The following is an 11428-nucleotide window of genomic DNA, read 5'->3' on the forward strand; positions in this document are numbered from 1 at the left end:
GCTCAGTGTAGTGCAGGTGCTGTCAGTGGCAAACATCTTCAGACCACCCCAGTGTCATTGTCGGATTCTATTCTGACAGGGTCCTTAGCTGATATCTAGAGAGGTGCTGGATAACACCACAAACGGAAAACCTTTTTTTTAATTTGGTCCATTAGAGGTTTTGATAGGAAGGCAGTGGTTTAACCTTCCTGTGAATCCTGTCAAGGCCTGTCAAGCAAGAATTAAAGACATGCTACAAAACTCGCAATAATTTTCTGTATTGAATCACAATATGCCTAACGGAAGTTCTTTTTGTAAGTATGCTTTCCTGCGATTGAAAGAGATAAGCACCAGTATCGCAGCAATCGCGCCTAAACGGTATTGGCCTTGTCATAATCAGTAACTGAAACACATTGGTAAAAGATGATGTAAGCCAAGGTGTCAGTGTGGATAATAACAAGGGCATATCACGAAAGTTTTCATATTGACTTCGTCTTTATCTAAAACAAAAAAAAAACGAAAACAGTAACAAAAAAAATTGTAAATGGATGACATTATTGGCAACTCGTCCAAAAACAGCAAAAACTGTCAATGGATGACATTATTGGCAACTCGTCCAAAAACAGCAAAAATTGTAAATGGATGATATTGGCAACTCGTCCAAAAACAGCAAAAATTGTAAATGGATGATGCTATTGGCACAAAACCTGCAAAAATTGTAAATGGATGGTATTATTGGAGGTGTAGGCATGGCAACTTACCCAAAAACAAGTGATATGGGATATGCATACTTGATCTTTCCGTTATCTTTAAATAAAAAAAGACAAAGTATGGGTCAACAGTGGGTTTAAACCTGGGTATGGTGAAAAATTCTTATATTGGCCTCATTATTCATAACTGTACGAAAGAAGAAAAAATAATTGGTAAACGATATGATATTATCCAAGGTGTGGGTTGAAGCAAACTTCAACTGATATATACATAGAGAAATATGGGTCAACAGCGGGTTAAAACATGGCTTAATGATAAAAAAGTTCTCATATTGGCCCCGTTGTTTTTTAATAACCAAAGAAGAAAAAGAAGAAGAAAAAAATCGGTAAACGATATGATATTATCGAAGGTGTGGGTTGAAATAGCCTTTGACTGATATCTTTAGAGAAAGTTGAAAATTCTCTTTATGGCTTCGATCTACAACTAAAAGTAAATAAAATTATTGATAAGCGATGATATTACTCAAGACGTGGGTAAACACAATATAGATATATAAGGCATGTTGAAAATTTCTCTTGATAACCTCGTCATTATAAATAATAAAATATTAAATAAAATCGCTAATTATACCTAATCGTACCTTTTTGGTACGCTTCGGCCGCATATCAGGCGAGTTTGGTCGAGCCATGGTTCGTATTTTGGCGAGACGTAGTCGAGCCAAAATACCAATGACGAGACCAAACGAGTCTGATATGCAGCCGAAGCGTACCAAAAAGGGTACGATTAGGTATCTACCGTACCCAAATTCAGCCAAAAATTCGGTTATATTTAACGCTCTGTTGAAGCCATGCTTGCCAGGTACATAGTGCAAATTGTGTTGATACCTTTTTGTTCTTCAACACTCTTCTGCCTTTTGTTCCACTCGTTTGTTTGGAGTTTCATTCTCTAAATTTTCAAAATCAAAATTTAGCGAAAAATGTGGAAATTCCAACTCCATAGTTTCAGTCTGAATGTTTCAGTACTCGTCGGCCAACATCGCGCAATTGGCGAACGCGCTCAAGTTTAGTTTTGGCGGGAAAGTTTTCTCCTTTTACTATCGCTTTACACCAGCTAAATTTAAATTACGAGGTTCTGTTTTATTGGTAAAACCTCTTTTCAATTCATCGCTCGGTAACACTACTTTACTTCAAAGTGACCGTGATATGGTGGGATATCAGGTCATTGACTTGATATCGTAGGATATCAGGACAGTAGATCGCGCTTCTGATTGGCTACTTGCGAATTTGGGTACGGTAAACGATGATATTATCCAAGGTGTGGGTCAAATCAAAGTCCTGATATAGAAGGCGTGCTCCATCTGTAAAAAAAGTAAAGAAAATAGTGTGAGTGTCGAAAGTAAATTGCGTTTGCTTTGGTTTTGCGTTCACTACGCTTAGTGATTGGTTTAAAAATTTCGCGCCACTTTCTCGGCCAATCAGGAGTAAAATCAAAACCAATCGTGACTAGCTCGCGCACGTTTTCCCGCGCTTCGTGCCAACTACATGTATTTGCTTCGAGTTTTGATTGGTTCACTGGATTGTCAGTGTCCTTTGTGATTGGCTAGAGTAATAACTTGGGTTTTGGTTTTACGACACTCAATTGAAAACTGCTCTAGTGAAATTGATAAACCATGATGTTACCCAAGGTGTGGTTTTTTGTTAGCTTCGTCATTATCGATATATCTGTAACAATAAATAAATAAATTGGTTAACGATGATATCGACAAAAAAGGTGTGAGTAAAGAAAGAATGACATGATTTAATTTGTTTGCTCAATAATATCGTTGTCTGTAAAACAAGAGACAGAAACTGGGAAACGATGATATTATTCGACGGGGCTTGTTGTTTTTGTCTCGATGATATCATTAAAGGTATGATTATAAAAAAATACAACGAATACAGAGCAAAGTTAAAACTCCTTTGCTCGTTTTTTTTTTTTTTTACTAAAAAATGGTGATTATCATTATAAACGTAGGATCGTGTTAAATAAACTGCGTGATTTGGCTTTTTTATTTTCTTGTCAGTAGTGGTATATGGTACTCGGTAGTGGTAGAAGAAGTGGTGGTGTCAGTTTTACGACTAGCGACGAGCAAGGTTTCAGTCGAGTCTGAAAAAGTTTTCTGATATTTGCGCACTGAGAAGTGTACTGATTTTCGTACGTGATAAGTGTAGAACAGCCGAGAGTCAGCTTTTTTAGTCGCCAGGAAACAGGGTGAAAGTTTTGAGAACCGCACGGCACACCCGGGACGACACATTCCCGGTTATAGCAGCTCATTCATTGAAGTAGGCCGAGGGGAACGAGGTTGGGCCGAGACCAGAACCCGGGACTTCAATATATGCTTCTATGTGAAAAATGTGGTCATTATCATACGCCAGTTTTATTTTGCTTTGTCGCTGCCCTTAGTTCCGATGGCATACAGTCAGTCAGTCAGTCAGTCAGTGCAGTCAGTCAGTCAGTCAGTCAGTCAGTCAGTCAGTCAGTCAGTCAGTCAGTCAGTCAGTCAGTCAGTCAGGTCAGTCAGTCAGTCAGTCAGTCAGTCAGTCATCGGGTCTCGGGCAATTGATAAGTCCAGTAAAATTTTATTTAACATTTGTTAACGAATGATATCGATTGGTCACGTCGGGCTATGGGTCACCAGAAGTCGCCAGCCTCTTAACTTTTGGAATTCACACATGTGACTAAGGCTAGAAGAGACCAGACAAATTAAGGTCAAAACTTTTGGACCACATCGCCCCGTCAAAAAACTCTATTTAATACTTTGAGACGGAAATAATAGTAATTTAATAAAGGATAGGCGTATTCTTCGTGACACTTGAAGTTTTCAACTTCCCAGAAATAGAGAAACAGATTGTGTCTCAGCCGTTCCTGTTCCGGTGTGTGATTTGAAACGGAACTAATGCTGTAAGACACGACATCTCTTTATCCACTATAAACTTCACACCAGTCAACCACTGCATAATGCTTTTATTATGCAGTTGAAGCTCTCAGGGATTTAGCAAAAAGTGATGATCGTCTACAGACAAATTACCTAGAGCTGGCCACCCACTGGGAATGGAAGGAAGAACGGGAGGTGATTGGAATACACGCATCGACAAAAAATGAAATGTTTTATCCAAAGATTATTGCTGCTGAAATCACTCGGTATTCCTTCTCAACAATGTTTTCATTTCGTGAGAAACAAATATCTGACAAATATTTGATGAATATCTGGTTTATGCTCTCCGATAAAAACTGCGCGGGGCCCTCAGTCCCAGCCCCCAAGCTTGATTAATTTATCTTGCCAGCGCGCTCGCGTGAACAGAAAACAGAGCCCCAGCATGTGCAAGAGAGAAACAAGTCAGTGAAACTCCAATATAACGAAGGCCAAGGGGCTAAGAAAATGTGTTCTTTATAACGGGGACTCGTTATACTGGTGTTCTGTTCCTATACATTTTACTTTGTAACTTTGGTCTAAACGAATGATTCTTTATATTTAGTTCTATGGTATAACGTACTTAAGGGTATTTAGCCTGCGAATACGTTCGGCTCTCAATCGCTCTCTCTACTACTCTCTTCTTGTTTCGCACGTAGTAGCGGGAGCGATAAGAGGCGAATGTATTCGCAGGCTAAGGGATTTTGAGCTTTTGTTTTTTTGTTTTTGTTTGTTTGTTTGTCCCTTTTTTGCAACAAATGTTTCTGAGCTGTTAAACAAAGACTGTACTGAGATTTTGCCTGAATTATTTAGTACGATTTTAAAGTTCTGTAACGGAGTTTAGAGTTCACTCCTAATACTCACTATTGAACTCAAGGCAGGGTTTTGAGAAACGCGCGGCACTTCCGAGAAATACCACTGCTGAAAGAACGTTTCCGCCAGATCTCTGTTGTGTTCGTTAAATGGTGAAATGTTACTTCGTTGCTAAGCTGAATGAATAACAGTAAAAGTGAGTCCGCTATGCGAACGATGTGTGGACTTTCATTCGAATAAAAGTTGACATTATGAATTAATCAATGAGTTACTGTAGCAGTCAACAACTTCAAGTTTCGAATCGAGTAATTCGAGATACAAGGCGAAAAAACAAAGAACTTATCAATCAATTTATTTTTTACAAGACTGTTGGAAGAACAAAGTGTTCTGTTACTTGTCTTATGTACTACGCTTCAAGAAACACACGTTACCATTGCCGCTTGGGATGTCACGCAATTTCAATGAGCGTGGTGTGACCCTTTGTCACGTCGTTCACGACAAGTGCCTTTTTTTCATGCAAATAAAAACCTAGAATCCTACAAGAACAGCAGTTATTAGACCAAAAGCCTTTCCTTACCGCTAGCAAGATAGGATACTATTTTCATTAAAAAAAAATAAATGTTGCGTGGAGCACGTGAACTGTTTCGCATCGCTTGTTTACACAACCCTTACTTTTTGTGTAAAGCTTGTGTAAACAACTCATCGAAAAACTTGTTTTCTGAGTTCTTTTTTTAACCTTTTTGGAATAACAGCGTTTCAATAAGCTTTCACAAATAATTTCTTAGTAGCTTGCGTAGAAAGGCGGAGAAATATATTTTTCTGTTCACGAAATATTCACTTGGAGTCGGTGTTTTGAGAGGCGGCGAAGGACGTTATTTAAACCGACAATTAAATTATTTTGTTGCACGGTTTGGATATATGCATATTCTACGGTTCGATGTTATTTTTATTCTTTTCATGACAATGTTTTAGTTCAGTTCTAAATTCGACATCGGTCTTTTGCTAAATACCGTACTACTTGAGAGAAATGGAGCTGGTGAATTATATCCCGGAGTCCAAGACAAGTAAAACAACATGATCAGCGAACTTGTTTTGATACAACTCGTTGTGCATTCATTGTGTGTGGCAAAGCTGAAAGAAATAAATAACCAGACATTTGATATGCGAATCAAAAGTGCTAAAGCCGCACAGACTGAAACAAACAATACGGAAAGTGAGTCAAAAGTGTGAAAAAAGAGAAACGACCTACGACCGCAGTTGTTCAGCTCATTAGATATGCAGATTTCAGCCGTCGCGATTGTTATTTCACTTTTCATCTACGCCACCGCTGCCTTTGAAGTTCTTCCTTGATGTATATTTTCCAGCCACCACACGCTCTTCGAAAGATGTGTCAAAAAAGGCTTCTAGATTCAAGAATAAAGTGCGACTTACTCGATACTGATCGAATTTCTGGGTTTACTGCCTTGGCTGCCCATTTCACCGAAACTTCGGATTCTCCGATCACTGTCGAAAACTTCCGAAAGCACTAACCCGAGTTATCACGGAAAGTGACCCCCCAATCGGAAAAAACTGCATCACAACAATGTGTAGACTTTAAAGTCCACACAAAAACAAAATGCTTCTTAAACAGCCGTTTATTGTTGTAGGAAATTCATGAAATCCGGAAGCTGCCGATCGTTCACAAGATTAATACCGAAGAGAACGGAAACGATACAGACGATATAATCACTGGATATTGCAATTAAACTGATTTACCTTATTCTTTCCTATTTTGCGGGACTTCTTTTCCGCGATTTCCGTGATTGCAAAAAATATGTTCCCGCAAAAATTAATTACGCGAAAATTATACCCTGCTGTAAAACCCTTTTACTGAACCTTAGATTTTAGCTAAATTTAGGTATGGGAAATGACCGTCAAATTCGATGAAATATAAAAGCAACTCTTAAAACAGTGAAGGAACATTTCAATAACACAACAAACTGCCAAATACAAAAGAAGGTACGGATGGTCAAAAGCGACGAAGATTGGAACCGGATTGCGAAACGGGTTTTTGAAACTGATATTGTTGGGCTGAACAGTTTTCAAAGGTACTGAATCTTGTATGCTTGTAATTTTAAAGTAAAACAGGGTCATGACAGCACCCGTGACTGACACTTGGTTGTAATATTGCAATTAAGCTATATATGGTTTTGTCATTTAGACGGCATAGAAATAATTTCTTCAGGTGTTCTTTGCAAACGTTAAGTTTCATCTGTTTCATAGCGAGTATTTGGCAAAACTTAATAAAATAAACTAAGCTCAGCCGTGACACAGTTCCTTTAACATCGGTTTAAATGACTTGCCGTGCATGTTTATGTTCTCTCTTCTCCGAATCATGCATCGGCGACACGACATAACGTAAACGTTTACCTATGTACAATAACACTGTACTATGCCGCAAACGAACATATACCAACCTGCTTGAAGTTTTGTTGCCATTATATGCCTTCAAAATCTGTAGCGGTGTTGTCCGAAACTACGCTTTTGTTGGAGCGGTATGTGGTAAATTTTCCTAGCTCTTGTATTTTCGCAAGATAAGTTCCCGAGAAAATAAGTAACAATTAAAGGGACGGACCATCATTTTTCTGGTTCTGGAAGGGGTGGATGTGGGGGTATAAAAAATGAAACAAAAATTGTTTGCAGGGCAAAAATAAAGAAAAAGACAAAATAAACTGCTTGCAAACATGATATGTAAAAAAGGTTGCGTTTCCAAAAAAATGTTTGCAGAGGTGCATAAATTAAAAAAAAGTTTGCAGAGGAAAATTTTTCATACCCCCTCTCCAGGAAAATAATGGCCCGTCCCTAAGGTAGCGATGTTTTCTTTTCTCTTTTTTTAATAGAACGGCGCCACCCGAAAAGACTGCACCCCCCTCAATCCTCCTTCACCTCTCTTGATCTACAATGTGCGGTTATAAGGGTTCTTGCCTCGGATCGTTTCTTAAATCAACGCCTGACTATGCGAATTCCCTAAAACAAGAAAGTGCGAATTACTCAAAGCTATTTTTATAAAACGCCCTTGAATTAAGGACATTTCTTGTTTTATTTAGTAAGCTTGGCAGCTGAACAATTAATTTTTTCCGAAGATCATGTCAATTAAAGCCAACATTTTAGGAAAATAGTTCAAAAGTAAAAGTCATACATTATCCTGTCAAAAATCACAGTCTTTTTAGCCAACCAGAGCACGTGCAATACCCAGTTCAATAAAACCTTTTTTTATAATCAACGCGTTTTGATAAATTGCTGTGCGATCATATATAATTTGACGATAATCGTAAAACAGTTCTCAAGAATACGCTTTTAAAAGACTGCTGTCGAACAATAAACAAACGCTGCTATGATGGCTCGAGAGATTTTTCTCTGACACATTCAAGAATTAAATCGGTAGTCGGCCAATCGATTAAATGTCATGAGTGAACAATCTTTGGAAAATTATGCCAATGAAAGATTTTGGTCAAGACAATTAAACATACGAAGAAGCCAAATTAAAGTCATTCATGATTCCGTCAGAACGCATTTTAGCCAATCAGAGTGCGCGCAGATTCCAAGCAACGAAACTCAGCTTAAACATTCTTTTCGGAGGATCATTACCAACACTGCTGAAAAAACAAAGACGATGTTAAAACAAACAATGACTACATGATTCAAACAATGTTTTTTACCATCGATTGGCATAGGATTTTGACTTCGACATTTGCTCTTTATTAATTTGTAGTCCATTCACTTCATATTTGACCTGTGTACTGACCGATTAAACTGCTGATTTTCCAATCTGCATGGGGATTGACTGCTTAAATTTGTGCTATTGAGATCCTCTACTTTGTGCAAATACGGAACTTGTTGTTATGAAACCATGGAGAAAGGCGCTTTTATCTAGCATCTCGCTGAATTTATATCATTCAGTTCCAGATCTCGTCAGCGCTTCAATTCTAGTTTGTTCGCAGGGAAGAGAGAGAGAGAGAGGAAAAAAAATTAGGTCCAGAGGGACCACCTCGCACCTGCCCACAGGTGGCTTGTCAATTCTAATAAAAACTCAGTGAGCAAGATTTATTAAACAATTTAGTTCAAGCACTGGTAAATCTAACACGGCAAAGTTTATGCCGTGAAAAGCATAAGGACAATTGAAATTGTTCAACCGATAGAACCGGTCGCTTGGGAACTGAGAGCACAAAAGGAACAACACACAAATTACCATTCCGTGCGTCCGATTGTTGAAGATTCGAACAAAACAGTGGCAGGTATATAACACGAAAAATTGATCATAAATGGTCAAAATAACGGTTGAAAATCACACAAATTTCTAATAGTCTTGATCACTTCGGGTTGCTGCTGAAATCATGCTTTATCGCTTTGTCAACTTCTGGCTCTTGGACCTTACTGCCAGCGTGCTGGTGTTTATAAGCGCTTGGTATGGGAAGATGACACGAAGGAGAATGAAAAACACTGATAATAGCGGCGACGCTGTTTTCGCAGGCAAAGAAAAGGATTTAGACGATGAAGTGGTCGAGTCACATTTTGGCGCTTCATTGCGGAGGCTGATTCTTTACACGATTTATTTTGCCTTGATGGCTGCCTCTGTTGTACTCTTTCAATCGCATCCTTATCTCATGATTTCAGTCCAACACATTACAGTCATTTTCAGTATCTTGTTAGCATTCATTCAGTGGTTCAGGCCATTCATGGCACTGTGTTTTGGAGGACTCTTCTCGATAATCTGGATCATAAGCGCTGCCACGACGTTTCGTTGGGTCATAAATGACGTAGTGATCGCTTTTTTCGCGCTCCTAGTAAGTCACGTGCACTTTGAAAATTTTCCGTCGCTGCAAATGTTTTTGTGGATTGCATTGGTGTACGACGTGTGTCTGGTGAAAACAATATCTCGTGGTCTTCCTTCTTTATTTAGCACAGGGGATTACCATTGTGACTCGGTGTTGTGCAAAGCATTTGAAATCAGTGACGCTTGGGAACTACCAACTATATTCACATTCAAGTTAGGCCCACGAGAAGGACATGTTTATCTCGGTGCCGGCGACATTATAATTGGTTGTATGGTAGCGAACTTTTCTCAGATGTTTTTTAAGTCTTCAAAATACTTGTCTGGAACAGTTTTGAGTTACGCGTTGGCCATCGCCTTGTTGAGCCAAGTTGATGACGAGCCTTATCCAGCACTGGTTACCATCGTTCCTTTGTGCAGTTTTCAGTTAGTTGTGTCGGCTATTCTGTCTCGCAAGGCAAGGAGGTTGTTTTCATTTCAGTGCTTGGAGAGTGGTGGAGAGCGAGGCGGAGGTTTAGCCCGGGAAATAGAACTTCTTATCTGAACTGCAAGAAACTTCGATCCTGGCGTCAGTATCCGCCCCGAGCCTTACTAACCGACAGTTAACTCACTATTCATTTACAAGACTTAATTGGTCGTGGTTCCTTTGACAATCTTTGATAGGCCTTTTTCAGATTCATGCCGTGTGGTACAAAATGGGATCCAAAATAAATAAAGAAATGAAAGGAGCTTGATGAAATTATAGTAAGGTTGCACTGGAACCTCACTGATGTTTAAGAGGGTCTCAATGGGGTGGTGGCTTCTTGACGGTGAATAATTAATCATTTCGGTTTTCTTACGCCGGCTATTGTTGTAAAACATATTCAAGGTCTTAGGACCATTCCGAGATGAAAAAGAAATTTTTTATATTTATTGCAGGTACAGTATACTTATTTTTTTTTTTTTATAGTAAACTATATCTTCCATTCCCCTACTGTGCTACTGTGGTGGCCGAAGTACAGAAAGCTTTGACAAAAAGTTCCGTTGTCAGTTCTCGGCCTTTTTTTCACACAAATCAACTTTCTTTACTCTACTTTTCAATCCTCAATATCCCCTCCCCTTTCTTACAACCCAAGCCATTTCTCAAGAACAGGTAGTCGATTATCACTTGAAGTTAATGAAATTAACCTTCGTGTCGAATTTGGTAAAGCTGACATTTCGCCCTTTGACGGAGGCAAAGCAAATTATCTTTGGCTCAGACGAAGGGCTAACGCCCGAACCACCGACGAATCACAAGACCTTATTTAGAAACTTGTCACTCTCTCGTGAAGAGGGCTTTGCAGTGGGCCTGTTATTGCATTTAAAGGCTCTCTCCGCAGAGGCTTCTGAGCCAGAGTGGAACATAGAACAGAAGGTCACAATGGGGTTAACCGTTAGCCGTAAAACGGCCAAACATTTAGCCGTTAGGCGTAAAAATTGGAACATTTTAACCGTTAGCCGTAAAATATGTTAACCGTAAAATATCGGTTAGTAATTATAAATAGACCAAACTAGTTCACTTCATCGTCTCAGAATGGCCCTGAGACCTAAAATATGTTTTTAACCGTTAGCCGTAGAAAAGCCAACATTTTAACCGTTAACCGTAAAAGCCACCACCCCATTGAGACCCTCAGAACAAGGGGCGCGCACGAAGAAGGAAAAGGAGGAAGCGCTATCCACCACGCGTCTTATATTTCTCTAGCTTCACACAATCTTCCCACGCAAACTAGTGTAAACGGATACGGAAGCTACTGCAGAGGAGAGCCTCACTGTGAACATGTGTAAGTGTAACGTATTTGTCAGTTAGATGAGGTAATTTCCGAAAAATAAGACATCCATTTCTGCCAAATGCGCGCGGCAATTTTAAACCCATTTGGTATCTTTTGGTAGTTAAAAATGCTGAGCTTGCGCCATGCGTTGGAACACATTTCTCTGGGCATAACTGGCCCGCGCGAGAGGTCAAGTATTAAGTCCCTGCGATAATCCGGCCCTGCAACAAGTCCAGGGAACTAAGTCCTTCCATGTACCTTTCGTCAAAAAATATAATCGCAGGGACCAAAATGTGACCCTGCGACTTGTCCTACGAATTTATACTGTTTTGAATTGAAGGGATAAGTCCCTGGGACAGGTATCGGAACACATGGAGT

At 39.4% G+C, this 11428-nt stretch overlaps 1 protein-coding gene across 1 annotated transcript; it reads left to right on the forward strand.

Annotated features, from left to right (window-relative positions):
* Positions 1-8399: 8399 nt before the first annotated feature.
* On the forward strand, positions 8400-10132 carry LOC144653991 (uncharacterized). The gene has a single exon (XM_078514120.1). It carries the CDS (start codon positions 8827-8829, stop codon positions 9805-9807), a length of 981 nt encoding a protein of 326 aa, XP_078370246.1. The 5' UTR covers positions 8400-8826; the 3' UTR covers positions 9808-10132.
* The last annotated feature ends 1296 nt before the right edge of the window (positions 10133-11428 follow it).

This window comes from Oculina patagonica, chromosome 5 (genome assembly GCF_052425735.1).
Source record: "Oculina patagonica isolate OP01 chromosome 5, crgOcupat, whole genome shotgun sequence".
Lineage (NCBI taxonomy): Eukaryota > Metazoa > Cnidaria > Anthozoa > Scleractinia > Oculinidae > Oculina > Oculina patagonica.

Bases quoted from the DNA above. Each gene is read 5' to 3' on its own strand.
- LOC144653991 (XM_078514120.1), top strand. From the start codon at position 8,827: ATGCTTTATCGCTTTGTCAACTTCTGGCTCTTGGACCTTACTGCCAGC.